Source organism: Haliotis cracherodii, unplaced genomic scaffold (assembly GCF_022045235.1).
Source record: "Haliotis cracherodii isolate W230 unplaced genomic scaffold, xgHalCrac1.p SCAF_6, whole genome shotgun sequence".
Taxonomy (NCBI): Eukaryota; Metazoa; Mollusca; class Gastropoda; order Lepetellida; family Haliotidae; genus Haliotis; species Haliotis cracherodii.
In genome coordinates, this window is record NW_027266319.1 from 39,722,260 (window position 1) to 39,742,435 (window position 20,176).

General features: G+C 42.0%; 1 protein-coding gene across 1 annotated transcript in view; it reads right to left on the reverse strand.

Moving 5' to 3' along the window:
- Nucleotides 1-1,048: 1,048 nt before the first annotated feature.
- LOC139446722 (uncharacterized) overlaps nucleotides 1,049-20,176 on the reverse strand; it is a 50,331-nt gene continuing 31,203 nt past the window's right edge. Inside the window, exons 28-53 of the mRNA XM_071228018.1 lie at nucleotides 19,507-19,761; nucleotides 18,396-18,613; nucleotides 17,648-17,753; nucleotides 16,868-16,984; nucleotides 16,120-16,252; nucleotides 15,676-15,850; nucleotides 14,498-14,774; nucleotides 14,058-14,247; nucleotides 12,081-12,295; nucleotides 11,133-11,365; nucleotides 10,238-10,391; nucleotides 9,824-10,002; nucleotides 9,447-9,591; nucleotides 9,171-9,332; nucleotides 8,525-8,669; nucleotides 8,209-8,330; nucleotides 6,560-6,699; nucleotides 6,313-6,460; nucleotides 5,114-5,308; nucleotides 4,771-4,974; nucleotides 3,900-4,658; nucleotides 3,543-3,755; nucleotides 3,137-3,232; nucleotides 2,572-2,900; nucleotides 1,993-2,194; nucleotides 1,049-1,710 (exon numbers count right to left, since the gene is read on the reverse strand). Of these exons, the coding sequence (XP_071084119.1) occupies nucleotides 1,433-1,710; nucleotides 1,993-2,194; nucleotides 2,572-2,900; nucleotides 3,137-3,232; nucleotides 3,543-3,755; nucleotides 3,900-4,658; nucleotides 4,771-4,974; nucleotides 5,114-5,308; nucleotides 6,313-6,460; nucleotides 6,560-6,699; nucleotides 8,209-8,330; nucleotides 8,525-8,669; nucleotides 9,171-9,332; nucleotides 9,447-9,591; nucleotides 9,824-10,002; nucleotides 10,238-10,391; nucleotides 11,133-11,365; nucleotides 12,081-12,295; nucleotides 14,058-14,247; nucleotides 14,498-14,774; nucleotides 15,676-15,850; nucleotides 16,120-16,252; nucleotides 16,868-16,984; nucleotides 17,648-17,753; nucleotides 18,396-18,613; nucleotides 19,507-19,761 (5,390 nt within the window). The 3' untranslated portion in view covers nucleotides 1,049-1,432. The remainder of the gene's footprint in view (nucleotides 1,711-1,992; nucleotides 2,195-2,571; nucleotides 2,901-3,136; nucleotides 3,233-3,542; nucleotides 3,756-3,899; nucleotides 4,659-4,770; nucleotides 4,975-5,113; nucleotides 5,309-6,312; nucleotides 6,461-6,559; nucleotides 6,700-8,208; nucleotides 8,331-8,524; nucleotides 8,670-9,170; nucleotides 9,333-9,446; nucleotides 9,592-9,823; nucleotides 10,003-10,237; nucleotides 10,392-11,132; nucleotides 11,366-12,080; nucleotides 12,296-14,057; nucleotides 14,248-14,497; nucleotides 14,775-15,675; nucleotides 15,851-16,119; nucleotides 16,253-16,867; nucleotides 16,985-17,647; nucleotides 17,754-18,395; nucleotides 18,614-19,506; nucleotides 19,762-20,176) is intronic.

Below are 20,176 nucleotides of genomic sequence, written 5' to 3' on the forward strand. Positions count from 1 at the left end.
CTCAGCTTCCCAATCACGTTGAGGGAAGCACCTTGGATAGGTCTAGGAGAAAAGTGCAATTGTGGTATTTGTTTTTCTCTTTTACTTTGAATTTGTACAATATTTCCAATGCGTTATTATTGATTTCAGGTCGAAGCTCATTGGATCGACGTCCTATATGCCCTATCTGACGAGGAACGCTGCCTTGACCTTGCCGACTACTTCAACAACTGGGTGAACTGCATCCATGGGATCATCAGGCAAAACGATGGACCAAGGACCAAAGCTCATTTGGAGGGCTTGCACCTTCGGCTTCGCAATCCTATTACAAGACCCGCAATAGCCTGGACGAGTTTCAGCTTATCAATGAAACACGTGTCCATTACCAGGCTGTGGACAAAACAACCAGCCCACATGACGCAAGTAGAAGAATATGGAAAATATACTTCAAGTACTGAGAGAGATTTCAAGCAGGGACAATCTCCTGGATGGAGTACGTTGACGAGTTTCAATGCTTCCACACCTCGAATACGGTATTATATTTAAGGTATTGTATACATTTGTGGTGTGTGCCGAAAAGCGTTAATAAACACGAATGGAAGTTGAGTTAAACTGCTTGTGTTGTTTATTTTATGAATTTAAGGATTAATGGTCAACTCATTCTCTTATGATAGATAGCCCAGTATAGATTGCCAAGGTGGGAGAGACTGATATGGGTTCTGTAGGAACATCTTCACATTGGACAGAATGTCGCTCTCACGAGAATAAGCCGTCCATACACCAATATGGATGCCTTCGAGAGAGGCACGAATCTACATTTGGCTTGTCCCGAAACAGAACGAGTTGGTCACGAGTTGCCCTACATATGTCCATTGACCTGCAGGATATTTAGATTATGGCCTGAACCCATGTGGTGACTGATCACTGTCTCAAAAAGTCCCTTAGGGCTATCAAGGATAAATATCCCTGAGATGTACAGGTGCCGCTTTGTTTGCAAAATTCTGACAACAACTTAAGCATCTTAAGTAACCTGAATCTTCTTCACGACTAAAATATCAACGTAACGTGGTTAAGAAAAAGATATCTTTTAATCAATATATGGAATACAAGAATAGAATAAACTCTGTATCACAGTCAATAAGGGCGTGTTTGTTGCGCAAACTAAGACACTGGGTACAAAAGTAAAAAATGATACATTCACAGAACTGTAGGAGAAAATTTCTTGAAACTTTCTAAGTTCTGTGCATTTCCATTTTCGAGATTTATCGAAATGCAACATAGAAAATAGATACAAACAAACAAAAACTGTGATGACATTTATCTTGAAATGTTATTAATAAAGTCAAAGGATGGGTGTCCGTACAGCCCTTACTATAAATATGAATAAAATGAAAGTATCACCTATGGCTGTTCTGAATGTTTTGTGAATCAGGAAACGTAACGTGTATGTAATCTAGGCTATACTGAAAACCTTCGAGTGATAGGCCGACAGGCCGCATGGGTCAAAAGCAGCTACAGTTAGAAATAAGCTTTTGATGTTGCTGTGCGTTGAAGCCAAGGTAATTCGAAATTCAGTTTTCTTGGTCAGCATTCTCTCGACAATGTCGGCCCCTGCGTGAACAGTTCCCGCCTGGATTTCGTACTGCAGGGTATCCCACGGGGAGGTGAACACAGATGGCCAAGACACTAGCAAGTCCGAGCCATTGCGTGCCAGCGACATACTCCTTGAGGCTGAAAAAGTGTTTCACATAATAAAAATAACAACAACTACTCATCCTATTAAATAACACAAATAATAATAGCAACTACTATAAATAAACAAACAAACAAACAAACAAACAAACAAATAAATAAGTGATTTGCAAGTAAAGGAAATACAATAATAAATTCGACTTTTTAAGTACTATATTGTAAGTGATATTTACTGGTCCCAAATATGTTAATAAGCTAGTTATTATCTGTAAATATCATATCCTTATACACAACCATATGAAGAGGGTGGCAAAAGCTTACCAGAAACTGCTGGAGGAATTCCATGGACTGTGAAATTCGAGGCAGTCTTTTCTCCTGTTGTCCCAAGTACATCCACAGGGAAGATAAGGGCCTCATAGTCTGAACCGTTCCGGAGTTTCAAGCCTGACAGCGTTGCAAATGTATATTCCAAGTAGTTGGAAATGTCGATCTGATATGCCATCTTCTCTCCCTCGATTCCAACCTGAACAATGGGACAATATGGGAAATGGTATAAAGCATGCATTAGGCAGAGGATAGATAATTGACCCCTTGCGATTGGCATTTCATTTTCACAATGTTCATGCACAGTATCACTGAAATATTCACCAAAGTGCTGACCAGTGAAGATCCGGGTTAGAATTGGTCTTCAGCAACCCATTGTGGTTGTAACAGGCGATTGACGGAACCTGTTGGTCGGGCTGAAGCATGTCATTGTGTCCCAAATACGTAGATCGACGCTCATGATGTCAAGCATGGATTGCCTGGCTAATTTCATACACTAGGTTTTGCTAGGAAGGCATTAAGGGGCATTTCAAAAATTGATTTATATGTTTCTATAACCACAAACCTTAAACTTACCACAACATCTTTGAAATTGCTGCTTGTTTCTTCCCAATGGAGTCTGACTTTCTCCTGACTTTGGTGACACACATCTCTCTCACTGTACACCGACTGACTTTCTTTCAGGATACCGAAGCCTAGAACTGATGTCTGGTTCCTAGCCTGGATCACCTCAACTCCATCTGACGTCATGGCCGCCACCAGTCCTGCCTTGTTGAAGCACCGGACTGTTGTGTAGACCGTCATAGACGATGTATGGAGCTTTGTGCTAATATCATGTTGAGCTGTGACCTGGCCTGGAGGTACCCTCTCAAACTGCTTCACGTCACTGCTGCCTCGTGTTCTCCCTACAACCAGAGCATAACACTCCCATGACTATAGTCGCTTACCAACAACCTTTAGTTATAACACATATTACATATAGCGGCTCGGACCGTACTGTGTGCAGTTGAGGTAGTATAGAAAATATCTTTACATATTTCATAGCCAAAAGTATTTTTATCAACAATGGCCATTTAAGGGAATTGGAAGATTAATGCTAAACACAACCGCTCTCTTGTTACTATTAGCACAGAAGACGTACCGATAGCCCAGTCACAGTGATCAACGCCTGACTCTGCATCCTGCACCTGCCAGTTTACGCTCACTACACCTGATGACTGGTAATCCTCGTCTAGTGCTGAAACAATGCAAAAGAAAGCAATTTAGACGTCAGTAAAGATATGAATGATGAAGATAAACATGGGTTTGGGCAGAAGGAAGGTGTATCACTCGAAGACAGTCACGCGATGCAAGGCCTCTCAGGAGGGGTTTCAGGGCAGAAAATGTAACCAGTAGCCACCGCTTATCGCAAGAACCATCTAAAATTAGGATCAGTGGTTACAGTGTGTCGTTATACCTCGACGCCATGGATCCCTGCTGCTTTTCACCACTGGTTTGTTCTACCCAGACTAGCTGAATTCAAAAGTCGTGATATTTTCTGTACATACCGGCACCATCCATGACAAAGTCAAACTGCGGCGGAGTCATGTCCACCGTGACGGGATCTGAGGACGTGACACTCGTCAGTCCAGCACCATTTGTTGCCATGACAGTGATGTAAACACTCGCGTTGTGCGTCAGGCGAAGGTCTGAGACGGTTGCCTGTGTTTGCCGCCCCACGCTCTTGTAGCTCTGTAGCTGCGTTCCACCTGTGACCGAGCCTGGAAAAGACTAATACTTTAGCATTCGTAGCACTAAGCAGTGACACTTTAATCTTCATAAACTTTTCATATGCTCTCAAGAATGTTCTTGCTGAGCATTTGGAACATATCGCCCATTACATATGATAATACTGGAATAATTACCAATCGCCCACTTGTACTGTGTAATTGGGGACTGCTGATCCTCAAAGTGCCAGGAAGCATGTAGAGATGACCAGTGAGACATGAACACAGAGTGGACCATCAGATGCTCCTCTGTATCCACACTGTCCGGACCAGCAACGTAGTCGACAGTCTGAACACTCACATGGTCCAGCACAAACTCCATCATCCGGGACGATGATGCTATCTTCAGTACTGCACTGGTATCCGCGGATGTGAACCTGTATGTGTGTTTGTTCCAGAGGATGACTGAGTGTTCTCCGACACTGCAGGTGCCTCCACAGAGGTTAGGGTCAAGCGTGAAGCTGAAGAGTTCACGTCCTATTGTAACTATTGCATCAACTGATCTGTGGTTGTTTGAAACAGTTTCTGGGTATCCAACATGGAGTGTCAGCTTGTACTGCCTCCCAGTCTCAAGACCAGAGATCGTTTGGTGAATGCTCCCACTGACTGACACAAACATATTTCCCTCTTTAGCTAAGGGTGATTCGGGTGCTAGCACCTTGATACAGGACGCTGTGTCAGTTTCCCATGATGAAGGTAAGACAAGGTTGCAGCGTGTTGCAATACCAGTAATATTATCAACCTCGAATGACGGGTTCTCCACCAGATTGTCTCCAAGATATGCCATAGCCTGAGGTTCAGGTGGGGATGTGTCGATGACAACTCCATCAGACACAGATACATCAGAGGTATGACCCACTGCATCTACAGCATACACTTTGCTCCATAATTTTGTACCTGAAAATATAGACGATGTTATGCATTTAGTGAACGTGAAATCATAAACACGGCAAAATATGCAAGTTCCTCGGTGTTTTCTACAGTAGACACAAACAGTTTTGACACCTACCACTGGAAATGAGAGGTGATATCGATGTCCTGAAAGAGGTGTGTAGTCCGGTATCCAGCCAGTCCATCACACTGCAGTCTGTCGTGTCGTTGGCCCTTCCCACACACCAGAAATACTTGACGATTGTGGAGTCTGTGTCCGAGAAGCCGTACCAGGAGGCCGAGACTTCTGATGGAGAACTCTGGTAGTCCTTGTCGTGAATATCTATAACAATACTCAACATATAAAACAATTTGGAACATGATGTCCTAGACACCAGAATACCATTTTGGACATGTAAATTTGCTTTTGTTATCGTTGGTTCTGCATTTACAAGGATATAATGCTTTGTTATGGTACGAACCCAGTCCGTCGTGCACTCTTCCGGGTTCAGGGGGCAGGACGTCCACCTGTACACCATCAGAGTAGGCCCAGCTGACCAGCCCAGCCTTGTTGTAAGCCAGGACACTGGAGTAGTAGATTGTGTTTGGACGTAGACTCAGACCTGTCGCTGTGTAGCTGGTGGAGGTCAGATCCCCGGAAGCGTGGATACTGTGACCTGAGAATGAATATTCAGTTGGGTGAATTGACGTAAATAAGTTATATGCGTTGTTAATAACTTTTATATGCAGGCTGTGTGATGTATCAATTCACTTGGACCAATATAAGTATAAATGGTTTCGTTCCATTAAAATCACATTTCGTGCGCAGAAATATATATTTATTAGATTTGAGACACGCTAGTGCTGTCGGGAGAAATACTGGCGATATACATTAGCTACAGGTGAATGGGTTAGTGGATGTTGTTTATCGCCACAGTCAACCCTATTCCAGCAGGAATACTATAATACATACCGACGTGACGCTGGTATATAAATATGTAAAATTTATCCATGTTAGCAACATGATAATATGATAAAATGACCAACTATGTCCTTCAAACTACATTCATCGTTCATTACGTTCATTAGGAAGGCAGTTTATACCCCTCATCATTCATTATCATTAGGTAATCAGTTTATACCCCTCATCGTTCATTACCTTTAGGTAGGCAGTTTATACTCCTCGTCATTCATTATCATTAGGTAATCAGTTTATACCCCTCATCGTTCATTACCTTTAGGTAGGCAGTTTATACCCCTCGTCATTCATTATCATTAGGTAATCAGTTTATACCCCTCATCTTTCATTACCTTTAGGTAGGCAGTTTATACCCCTCGTCATTCATTATCATTAGGTAATCAGTTTATACCCCTCATCGTTCATTACCTTCAGGTAAGCAGTTTATACACCTCATCATTCACTATCATTAGGTAATCAATTTATAGCCCCCATCGTTCATTACCTTCAGGTAAGCAGTTTATACCCCTCATCATTTATTATCATTAGGTAAGCAGTTTACACCCTTCATCGTTCATTACGTTCAGGCAAGCAGTTTATACCCTCATCATTTATGTTTGGACATTATTATTTATCACAAAAATTAACGAGGGCTATTAGTGAAGTGGTCGTTTAGATTATCAAAACATATAGTGATGCACCAATGAAAAGTCATAGTATTACCTTTTGGGACGGTGCTTATGTATTGTCTGTATTTGAGAATGCCGCTCTGACCAAGGATGAACTTGTTGGTCCAAGTGAAGGTCACTGTATCTGCTTTAATCTGGAAGTCAACGTCCTTCGTTTTGCCGGTACCCTCGACTTCTTTTACCTTAAAACAGGTACAGGCAAATACATATCAGCATGATACAACACACGATCAGGTCCAACTAGAAGCATGTTTTAAATTTACAACCGGGCAGTAACTTACAGCAAGGCCGAGCTTGTCTGTCACAGCCGGTGGGGAGGTGTCGACAATGACGCCGTCGGAAGTGAAGATGCTGTAGGTGTTATCATCATACCAGGCCCTCACGAAGAAGGAATACTTTCCTCCAGACGTCAACGACCTGCCTGCAATTAGCAATTTCTATGGTTAATAATAATATAGTAATTGCAATAATATTGTGTTACTTTGGGCTTATATTCTAATGTGAAGGACACGTGTTGTGAATGTCTGTATGTGTGTATGTTGTACTTTTATAATAAACTTCAGTGTGAAGAGGGGCGGTCGGGTAGCTTAGTGCTTCAAGCGTTCGCTCGTCACGCCGAAGACCTGGGATCGATTCCCGTCATGGGTACAACGTGTGAAGCCCATTCCTGGTGTCCCCCGCCGTGATATTGCTGGAATATTGCTCAAAGCGGCATAAAATCAAACTCACTCACTCACTCAGTGTGAAGACTTGAGTTTTCTGAAGTTGGGAAAAGTGCTATATTCATTGCAGAGAACATAACACTTGATATTTCACTGCAGTGAACATAACACTTTGTCGGAACTATTACCATACAAGATTTGCCTCCCCGTCTCCCTTCATCGACAGTGTCTTGCCCGTAACTTACTTCATATAGCTTTTTGCCGGTTGTTATTCTCTGGAAAATGTTTCGTAATGAACTGTATATTTCTCATTTACCTCGTCAATCGAGGCTGTTCGTTTCGCAAAGCGCCATTTTGTTACTTGACCAGCTTGCATTTAGTCACTTTCATCAGCGGTCATGTAGATTTCAAGAATATTTTTTGTTGAAGTTGATTTTGTATATAATCATATCCAAATGTATGATCAGATATTTTGTGTTACATTTGTTTATATTTGTAAAGATATGCAAACATGGAACTATTTTTTAAGTCGCAATTACAAGGGATGGTGAAACGTCCCTGCGTGTTAGGTAGGGAGAGTTTACGTTTCAAGGTTTTACATTTGTAATGGTGAGGTGAAATGGGAGTGTAACGTCGCGTCCAAGATTATTACACTTAAACAGTGACGTTAATGCACATGTGTTATAGTGCTAGCCCACTAGGATACCATGCCGCAGCTGAACATGAATACCCCATTAAGACACAGTATACCGACTCTGTGCCGAAAAGTCCTTGTTTTAGCTCCTTAATACCGAGCGCCAGACAGCGTAACAACAAGTTTCAACGACTTTTGGTATGACGCAGCCTGGGATTGAACGCCGGACCGTCTGCTCTCTGGACGGGCGCGGTCCATGTTTGTAATGAAATTATTTAATTTTCCTGTAGACAACTACCCAAAAAATATATTATAAATAGGATATTCCATGTTTCTCGTGAAATAGCATGTTTCACCTATCTCGTGATGGGGAAAGGAGATATTTTCTCCCCGTCACTCGATGAGAGAAACATGGTATTTCAATCGACACATGGAATATCCTCTATGTATTACTGTAAGAGGAACTACCAAGTGTTTACAGCCTGGCTGGTACGTAAATAGACATAATTAGCAGTACGGTAAACATATATCCTTTAACGTACGTCTGAACCCTTGTCATAAACCAAACAAGATTATGACTGAAAGACCTGCAAAATACCAAGGCTTAAATTACCAACCGACACTCATGCAATACCTTGTGGCAGAGACATAATTGCAGAAGTTTGTTGTCCCGCATCAAACCATATTCTGTCTGTGGCGATACTGAAAACACCCTGTGGTGAAGACTTGCCGGTCTCTCCAATACTGTACTCATAGCTGAAAAATGAAAAAAAATCGTTATGTATTGTGATCATCATCATCATCATCGTCGTCGTCGTCATCATCATCATCATCATCACCATCATCATCCTCGTCGTCATTACCATCATCCAATGTATAATGTGGTTTTAACCTTCAGTATAATTAAGGAAACAGTAATGCATGAACTGTGAGCCGCAGAAACAGCCTACCGTGTGATAGGCAAACCCTGGGATGCTGTCACAGACCACATGGCAGCCATGAATGAGTTCACGGGAGAGAAATCCACGTCAGGAGCGGAAGACGGGAAACTAAGATCAGTGACATCGATGACAGTTGCAATACTGTTCCCTCCTCCTGTAACAACATCACTTACTTTATCATTGGCGGAAATCATTAACTGCACTGCACGAAGGGCAGGTTTCTGTAAGTGTGTGTATGTTATAGTCAATGTGTTAAGTGTTACAAACTGGCAAAAAAATCCTGACAGATTGACTAAAAATGATTATGAAGTTCAAAAGGCAATAAAAACATCACACAAACATCACAGACTAATTATGCTAGGATTAGGAGCCAAACAATAAATAAAATATACATTGACTTTCGTTTTCTCCCACTCGTACTCCTGTCACTGGGTGACATCAAAATGTTTGGAATCATAATAAAATAGATAGATATATAAAATATTATTTAGTCATTTTACACATTGACTGTATCAGTGACAACAGCTTGACAACGGCATGAGGATCTATACTGAAACGTCGCATCATAATAGAATAAAGATTTGGTCATCCATGAATTATCTTGGTACTGTTACCAATTACAACTTCTAAAAAATGCAAAGCAAACAGTTCATACCGTTATCCAGTGTTGTACAGCCCTTGGTATCATGACACGTTCCGCCTTCCACAGCACAGACACAGTGCCCCTCGCAGTTGTAGGCCTGGCACCTCCTCACCAGCCACAGTATCCGGTCTCCATCAAGCTCCAGTTCAGCGTGGTACGCGTCACTCTGTAGTCCTACCTGAGAATACACACAAGACTCGTCAAAGCATGTTACCAAGCATCTATGGTAACTTGGGATGCTACCGACACGGATGTTGTTTAACACCTGTTCGTATTAAATTATTCAACCTACCCCATTCACAGCCCAGATAGCTACAAACACAGACCCCTCTGGTGGCAGGGTCTCAGTAGCTACAGTGAACGTCTGGAGGACTCCCTCGTCGCCCTTGTCAACTCCGGATGCATCATGGGGGGTGCTTGCAGGAACTCTGCCCTAAAAAAACATACAATGTGATGCATGGTTGATTATCACCAGGGCCCCGTTCCACAAAACGATCGTACTCCCATTATGATCGCATTGTGGAACAGGCCCTGTACAAGATGGCAACTTTGTACATAGAGCCCACCATCCAGTTTCAGCCATCTTCAGGATATTTGGATGTGTGTTGTGTACACCATTACTTCAGAGATTATACTTTTCTGTGTTGCAGTCATTATTATAATACCTTATTGTAATCGGTGCCGAACTCTTGGAATCCCACTGAAACAAGATAATGGTCTATTTCGGAATGGAGATCGGAGAAGCCCAGCCAGGTTAGCTTCAGACTGTTCCTTGTCCACGTCATCCCGCCAGGCTGGTGCCGGGACAATCTCGCTGCGTGGTCAGTTTCTATAGCAAATGTACCTGTAATGAACAGTGAAAACAATCATTTCAAGACTTCCGATGCCGCAATACAATGTGTCATATCATTCAGCGAATAAACGTAAATTGGGAAAGAGAAGTGTCAGGAGTCCTTGTCAACCCGTAGCTAGGTGCTTCACAGGCCATCACTTCCCTCTTTTACAGAAGTATAATATCAACAAACTCGGTCCTCTGCTTGAAACAAAACTTTTCATATGCATGTCAAGTACCAGCATACCTGTGTGAGGCTTTGAGCTGTCAACCAGAATGTCTTGAGTTTCAGCATTTGTGCAGAGACCCGCCATATTGCAAGCAATCACCTTCACCTTGTATCTACTTCCATCGTGAAGTTCAAGGCCAGTATAGGTGTACTCAGTGAGAAAACTTGGAATCTGAAAAAGATAATGACGTTCACTTTTAAATATCAAACTTACTATTTTGAATAATAATGCGGATAATAGTGGTAATCAATCTCCGATAACCAACACTCCCAACTGATCATATTTTGCCTGTGATGTTCGTTCAACAGGACGTTGCGGGACATATTTCTGAGAACATTAATAATTGGTGACATTTCTCCATAAAAAAAGCACACCAGTAGATGTTGCTACTGATAGTCTATTTATGGACTTCAGACAAAATAACTCAATCTGGTATTAACCTGCCAGGTACGTCATCTAAGTTTATCCACATTGTAGTGAATGACATTATTCCTTTACAATATTCGATACCGGTTTTTTGCTTACAGAGAAAGTCCTACTCGTCCAAACGTCAACCTTTTGACAAAGTGCGAATTGTAGGAGATGATAGATGGTCTAATTGCTTCCATAACACGTGAAGCATGTTGAGGGCTATGTACTGCATCCACAGTGTATAGTGCTTGGATTGGTGACCAGATACACCCACACTGCCTAATGTCGGCAGACATCCGAACTACATCCGATTTTATTCATCAATACCAGTGTTTGTCATCATAATACATGTCTTCATAGCAGGTAACAATGGGGTAGTTAGATGGTTAAAGGGCTATTAAAGGGAAACCAATATCTGTCGTTATGGTGTTATGGAATATTGCTTAAGCGGCGTACAAATTCACACACCCACTCGCTGTGCCAACATTTGTGTCATCTTACCTCAATAGTGGAGCGCTTGAACTCCCCGAGTTGATGAGAAGACAGAGAAAGATACTGCCTTTCCACAGACGACTGTGCGTCCTCATATTTCCATTGTGTGCTCAGAGTTGTTCGGCTAACGGACGACTGGGCAACAGCAGACGCTAGTGCCGGCGTCAACGCCGGTGATTTCACCACTGTCGGCGCGCTGTCGTCGATGATGAGACCATTGGACGTAGACTCCGTGTAGAGACCTGAATGTACCAATACGACGGCCGTTACAAGATCTGAATGCATCAATTCGATGGCCAACATAAGACCTGAATGTATCATTACGATGACCAACATAAGACCTGAATGTATCAGTACGATGACCATCATAAGACCTGAATGTATCAGTACGACGGCCAACATAAGACCTGAATGTATCAGTACGATGACCATCACAAGACCTGAATGTATCAGTACAACGACCAACAGAAGACATTCTCTATTTATAACCATATCTCTCTTTTAAGCAGCACTTACATGGTTGGAACTTTAAAAAGAAATGTGAACAAAGGAAATATAAAGCATAGCATTCCGTTAATATTGTTCAAATGCCAGTTAAAAGTGATTAGCATCAGTCATTGTTATCATGGCCCCTGAGTACAAATATATGACAGCCTCTGAAGACTGCTGACTGTTATTTGCGTGAAAATGGCCTTGTCGCTTACTGGAGACAAAATATATTGACATTGAGTGAGTGAATGCTGATTTACAAAATACATAGCAATGACATAGACAATTACATTTTACAATATTGCGTTGAAATAATTAGTAAACGTGTACTTCTTCATGTTCATCTGGTAAGGGGACACATATGTTTTGTTTGAATATACACATTTGGCTAATTGTAAAGCAAGATTTGGAAGTCCAACGATGTTTTTCGTAATGTCAATGCATGCTTTCTGCTAAAGCTCCGTGTACCTGCTTTGTTGAAGGCCCTGACAGTGGTGTAGATCTTCCGTCCTACAGGCAACTGCTGGTCACGTGACATGGTGTGGAAGATGACCTCCTCAAGGGCTGCATTCCTGGCTGCGAGAATCTCGTCACCTCCTGGTGTTGTCCCTACACGCCATTCATAGTGGCCTACCCCAGACTCAGGGTCATGGAAGCCTCGCCACTTGCACCCGATGAATGTCCTGACAAAACCACAAAACGGTTTTAATTTCTGTTATTTATCAGCCTAGTGCAAATACACAGGCAAAATCACGGGGGGGGGGGGGGGGGGGGGGGGGGGGAGAGACACCAGAAATGGGTTTTACACTTTGTACCCACGTGGGCAATGGAGCTCGGGCCTTAAGTATGGAGAGTAGACCGGAAATAAATAAATCCTTAAGAGCGGACACAGCATATGTGGTGGCACACTGTGCATTATCAGGGAGCCCATTTAAATCTTATACAATCTCCCTGGTATAATTATCATCACAGTAAACATTTAGTTATCAAAATATTGTTTATGTAGACTTATTTCTCACTTTTACTAATGCAAATTGACGATTCAACTCCAAGCCTTAATTTTCAAATATGTCGGTCCTTCTAGTTAGAAAGGTGAATATTGAGACTACCATAGAATTCTGACATCCCATTACGGATGAGACCGACCTTGCGCGAACTTTGACCGACCAATGGAATGACCAATCAGAAGGCAGCTTTCTCGTGCTTTACGACACTATTTGCAAATTGGCGACTACGCTTCGAAACATATTTTGACAAATTCTAGATTACAAATTTGAAACCTGAACAAAAGAACATTCTGGAATGGCTAATTGGGGGTCTAGATTGTATGGATTCAGTTAGCTTATAATTTGGTAAGCGATGCCATGATTGGTCGGATGAAAGGTGGTTCTGACGTGACCCCTAATGGGATGTCCTCAGATCTTTGCTCAGCGGTAGCGAGAATTTTTATGAGATTGCATTCGTAGCAGAAATACGCGACCTGTACGTTTTCTGAATTTCACTTTTCTTGGCAATGGAATTTATGAATTATTTCATACACTTGTTGAAGCAAAGGCACCCACAAAATATAACCATGAGAACAATATCATCATCATCATCATCATCATCATCATCATCATCATCATGTTTTACTGCCACAGTAGAGTAACAAAGCAACGTAGGTTGAGGTATGCATTAATTTGTTTTGCCAGTATTGTATAAGACGTTGATTGACACTTGTTTCAGTTTAAGAAGATAGTTATGAATAACTCCAAACAAAGAAAAGCACAATGAAGTAAAACAAGCTACGTGACACTACATGATACTAGCATTGTGTGTATGGTTTGTGCAAAGTCCAGATATGTTTTTATTATTCCGAGAGAATGGTATGAATAAAGAATAAGCTTGGATCATTTTCATCTAAGAAATATGTAATCGAAATAATTATTCCATTGTCGAAAATCTCGAGAAAAACATTATGAGGATAATGTTATCATCAGTGCGGTCAATTAATGGAAAAAGTGCCCGGCTGTTTATTGAGTATATCGATTCCACGTGGCCATCTAGAAACAATCCCTGTGTAAATTCAGTATGGGTTAACAATGTGGATCGATGTAGACTATTCGTATTACTATAAGAACTCGTTATATTCAGGTTGCTTATATACGCATACACGTATGTGGGGGAGTGAGTGAGTGTGTTGGATTTAACGCCGCTTTAAATAGTCTTCCAGTTATTTCACGGTGTCAACTAAATGTGGTAGGAAAGCCCAAAGTGGTGCAGGTCTCAGACGTTTACCACTTTGGTGAAATCAATGAGCATGGTTCTGACAACCCTAGAAACATAATCGGGGCGAACCTGAATTCGTAGCTATGCACGTATGTACGTACACAACACATCTATCAACATGACATTCAACCATCGAACAATGCATATGTGTTCGTGCTGCTAAAGTAGTCGTCTCACCTGGAAGCCTGGAACTGTATGTCCACGTCGCCTGTGCCATCCTGCACTGTGCCAGACACTGGCGGGGAGCTGTCCAGGACGACACCGTCTGAGGTGGAGGAGCTGCTGCAGAGGTCTGCTGTGTTACAGGCTGTCACTGTGGTGAAGTACTTCACTCCAGGGGAGACCAGGATGTGCAGGAGGCTGATGTCTGTATAAACCAAGATGTATCATTTGCTTTAAAGGTGGTCGGGTAACCTTGTGGTTAAAGCGTTCGCACAATGTGTGAAGCCCATTTCTGGTGTCCCCCGCCGTGATATTGCTGGAATATTCCTAAAAGCGGCGTATAACCACACTCACACTCATTTGCTTTAAGGCACCAAGATCAAATGTCAATATTTTGAATTATAGTCAAGGGTAAAAACTGTATAAATTCGGTTAATTGAAAATACCCTACTTACTGGGAGTTAATCCATATTCTATTTCTCCAAGGGTATCATCGCAACCTGCACAGGTCCCGACCTTCACCTTGTACACAGCAATCGGGGAGTGTGGGTCGACAAAGCCTTCCCAGTAGGCCCCCATCTCGGAGACACTGGTGATGTAGTCCTTGTCCTTGTTACCATGTGAAGCAGCTGACTGTACTCCGTCATAGACGTGGCCAGCAGATGGAGGCACTGTGTCCGCAACCAGAGGCCGTGATGAGGTCAGCGTGTAAAGACCTGCACCGTTGTATCCCTGCCGAATACAACGTTTATACCATTGCAGAGAGGAAAACGTGTTGCATGACCGACAATTTACAAAGTAAAGAAACCTTTATCTACGGTGGCCCGTAAGGGACATGGAGTCTGTTTTTCAATATTTTGATGTTTAACTTACTTTTATCGTAACCTTTTGCAAATTAACACAATTTGCCATACAAATATGTGATAAATCAGGTATAAAAACATCCAAAAACATGGAAAATGTACTTTTAAGTAGCTATTGAGTCGCTGAAATGTGAAGTGAAAATGTCAAAAACTAAGATGGAAATGTCAAAAACCAAAACGAAAAGGTCAAAAACTAAAATGAAAATGTCAAAAACACAAAACGAAAATGTCAAAAACTAAAATGAATACACAGAAAACTATTTCCACCGCGGTGATAATATTTCCACTGCGGTGTAAATATTATCACCGTGGTGTAAATATTATCACCGCGGTGGAAATAGTTTTCACCGCGGTGGGAATATTATCACCGCGGTGTAAATATTATCACCACGGTGGGAATATTATCATCGCGGTAGAAATAGTTTTCTGTATTTTCATTTTAGTTTTTGACATTTTCGTTTCGTTTTTCAGCGATTCAATATCTTCTTTACACATGATTTATCACATATTTGTAAGACAAATCGAGTTAATTTGCAAAAGGTTACGATACATGTAAGTGAAATATCAAAAACAAAATATGGAAAAACAGACTCCATGTCCCTTATGGGCCACCGTATTTATCTGAGTAACTGACTCAGTCCTGAGGATGGATCAAACTACAGAAACAAAACATAACCGTGCGTCATGTGTTCATTATTAGTGGTTGTGAAGCCACTGATTCTCAAGTTCGGGTCATTCATTACACCGTTTGCTTAAACATATATGTGTACCTTCAAGGAGATAAAGTAAGAGTGCCCATCAATTGCACGAGCATTCGTATCCATATCGAGACATTCCTGGTCCGTAAAGGTGTACTCTATCAAATCGTCGTAGCCTGGCCTGGTGCCCATGGCAACCATGTAGGATGACAGTCCACTCTCCTGATCAGAGAATACATTAGTCCAACTGTAAAATAGAAGAATAAAATGACTCTATAAAACGCTAGTAAACAGCGGTCATCAACATGAGATTAAACACATTTAAGCACGATAGTGTAATTGTGATTATTTGAAATCTGTATAAAAGATATGTCATGATCAGAGATAATCAGGTCAGAATACATTGTTGTAAATATGTGTACTTATTAAAATAGTAAAGGGGTGACATTCCATTTAGCATCACTGTGTATATAGTACATGGTGAAAATGATCTGGTATGAAAGAAGCATGACGTACCAAACATGAAGGAGACGAGACGCTATGTATCTGTGCTCCAGTTGTATGTGGCGACCAGTTAGTGTTGGGGCTGTGGAGTCGACAAGGAACCCATCTGATCCTGCCACTGTTGTTTTGTTCACAAAATCAATTGCTGCAAACCAAGACTGCACATTAGTATTGAAATAAATTATGGCATAATGTATAACACACGACTTTATACATCAAAACCTCGCTGAGTGAGTGAACCAAAATCCTGTATATCCCCCCCCCCCCCCCCATATCATGACGGCCTGTCAATACCCGAGTCTGTGACATATAAACCTGACACATGAGCATGCGCAACGACCCACACCATCCGGGCACGGTGACACGCAATCAGTCTGATCACCCGATCCTCTTTTGTCTTCCGGGGGATACGTGTGGCCCAGTAGTCTGAGGCGCCGCAATTCGCTGTGCAGAGTTGCGTCCCTTGGGCACGCCAGAAACCTATGATTGTGGGTTCGAATCCCGGTTCGCCCCGATTATGTTCCTAGGTTTGACAGCACCATACCCGTGCCCGTGTGTTTCACCGAAGTGGTAAACGTCTGAGACCTGCATCACTTCGGGCTTTCCTCCCACATTAAGCTGACACGCCACGATATAACTGGAATAATGTTAAAAGCGGCGTTAAAACCAACTCACTCATTCACTCACTCACTCTTTTGTTTTCCACATGAGGACTATTCCGACCCCAAACCCCCATAAGAAAAAATAGAAAAAATATTACCCTTAATAGATGCATAGTATGTTCTGCCAATCTGGAGGTTCAGACTATGTAGGGTTGCACGCTCCACAGAACCGACATCGGTGAACTTCACTATATCTTCTCCACTGGGAACAGATCCTGCAACGTGAAGGAATGGTTAACTGAAAGGGTGTACAGGCACATGATTGTAATAGTCCTATGTAAATCACACGTTGAATAGGATAATGTGTGAGCAAAATATCTTTATGTGCAGGATAATATCCGCGGGGAAGTGTTGCATAAACCGAAAATGTTTTGAAACAACATTATCAACAATGTTATGAACCTTACGGGCGTAACGTATGACTTCCTTGTGTACATGTCTCTTGAACAAGAGATTCTTTATAGCAATGTGATTTATCAGGGCCTCTGCAGGCAAATGGTTTACTCTCTACGCTAAAGAAAGGAAGGTTGCAAGTGTAATCCACTTTAATATACAGAAAACGTTTGTCGTTGGATTGAACATCATTCCGCACAATTTCTTGTCAACATTGTGTTCAAATGCAAAGCAAATCTCTAGTGAGTGACATTTACATGTTACAATACCACCGGAAGTTGTAAATATATAATCCCAGGGATGTTATATAAAAGCCTGTGATAACAAATAAAATCCCAAAGATATTATAACATCCCCGTTTATGAGGTTTTATCCGAGTGAAGATCAATATGATGACGTCACTGGGGGTTTATAAGTCACACAAGTTACATAAAAGAAGTGACTCTCCCCGTTGATTAATGTTGTTTAATTAAGTCTGTCTGTACCTATGGCAACTTGATAAGCTGCGATTCCACTCCAGTGTGAAGCTGTCTTCTCCTCCTCCACATCCGTGAAGCCTGCCCACTTCACTTCAACTTCCGTGGTGCTCACCTTCAAACATACCGGACATTAGTGAGTTATGTCTTCCTTCCGTCATTCCCTACATTTATGCGAATCTAAGTTCACCCCAGAACCCATGCCTGTTCTGCACTCCAACTGGATATGTTTCTCACCAACGAGGGGTATGGGTGCCTTAAAGCCTAAAGCCGCCATTAGCTTTGTTCCGACCCTTGGGCACGCCAGGAACCTATAATTGTGGGTTCGAATCCCAATTCGCCCCGATTATGTTTCTAGGTTTGTCTGCACAATACCCGTGCTCGTGAGGATCACCAAAGTGGTAAACGTCTGAGTGGTGTGATGCAGGTCTCACTTCGGGCTTTCCTCCCACATTAAGCTGGCACCTCATGATGTAACTGGAATAATGCTATAGACGGCCTTGAACCCAAGTCACTCACACACTATTAAATCTAGCAGTAACTTGGGTAACCAAGCAAGACCAAACCCCAGTTGAGAGACATTACAGCATATGACACTATCTAGCCCCTCTCACTAGTGTTTGTACTTTTCGATTAGGTTGCATACATTATTATCTCTAGATAATAGCTCCCCCATTCATCACTTTTTGGGATATGTAATGTGATATCGAGACATGAATACGCGCGTTGTCCATATTGCATCCACTTCTGTTTTTACCTGGTACATGCCAGTAAGACCTCCGATATGAACTGTCCCCGGTGAAGGTGGTGTGAGGTCGACTGTGATGCCGTCACTGCAGGCATTCACTTCAGTCAGCTGGGACGTCCACTTCTCGAACGGAGCGTTCTTTTCATCGGCATGGATGCACACATAAAACCTCTTCCCATGCTGGAGATAGGTTCCTTTACTGAGTTCTACGTTAAGGAACTCATCAGCTGGACAAAAAAACATATTTGCTTCAAGTACATGTAAGTGTAACAATTGATTGAACTATACTTAATTGAAGTTGGCATCACATTCATGACAAGTAAAACACCAGGAAACCCTGGAAAGCTGTATTGTAGGAATGATACTCTGTCATTAAACTATCACAATACTAATGTTTGTTTTGCTTCAAGACCGCTGGCCAATTAAGGGGATTAAACAAGGAATGGTCTCTCTGTGTGTGTGTGTGTCTCTCTCTCTCTCTCTGTCTCTCTCTCTCACGCACGCACACACACGCACACGCACGAGGATTTCACGTTGCTTTATAACTTTATGAGTGAAATAATCTTGAACGCGATGTTGAACCCCATTTCACCCCACCTTTGATACCATTTTAAGAAGGATGGAAATAGTTACATACATCCAATTGTCAACCCTACAAGTTTGTTTGGGTGAAGAAACTGCTGTATCGCCTGATTTCAATGAAACAATTTTCGGAATGTGGGCGAAACAGTTGTTGAACACATACGATGAACTGATCCAACGTGTTGGGTTCAAGATGGAATAGAGATTATGGCTCTACTCGGCTGGAATATTGGCCATTTGTCTGATGAAGCAGGGAAGGTACAGACTGATGACTACCAGCACCATCACACAAACCTACAACAATGACTGACAGGCTTTCGGGATTTAACAAATGTTTTATTTGGAATAACACTTTCTGGGGGTTGAGTCCCATCCGGGATTCCACCCATATTCTCAGAGTCGCGATCTAACCCACTCAGCCACCGAGGCTTTCACAAAATGGAAGTGCTACAACTGGTAGTCTAGATCACATACTTTGTGTACCCCTCTGATAAGTGTGTACTTTCAGTATTTACTCATCATGTATTTACACACTTACCTGTGTTTCCACACCTGACCACATCCGGCATGCTACAGGGGTCAGTGACGGTCATCAGACTCTCTCTCTTGTAATGAGACGAGGGGTCCACCTGGTCACCTGACACCACTGCCCACGTGTAGTTCCTGTGACGCAGAGTCGGCCACACAGCAGACAGGATGTTCTTGTAGGGAGTGTAGTCAGCATCAGCGTGTTCCCAGTGATTGTTCTGATCTAAGCTTATGCTATAACCCTGATCTGGTGCTTTTGCTTTGCCTATAATATAGATATGTACAGGTTTCAAATACATCTTTAGCATATGTAGCCAGAGGTCATATACTAGTATTCATGAGACACATATACACTGTTTGAGTTCAGGATGTAAGGCCAAAATAAGTGATGGAATACACTGGTGTTTTTAAGTGTACATTTTGTACATGCTTTACAAGTTGCTCAGGGTTCAACTGGGGGTTAGGGGAGTAAATTGGGAATCTGCATATCAAGCTCGATAGGGGTAAGCACGGTTTATTATTGTTTATTATTTTGGAAATAAGCACAAGTCATTTGACTCGAGAAAGAGGCACTACAATGTTGATAGTTAAATAACATTTCACCGTTTTAAGTCGCTTGGAGTTTAATTCAGTTGTAAATGTATGTGAAATGTATGGTTTCTGGACAAAGGTTCTTTGAC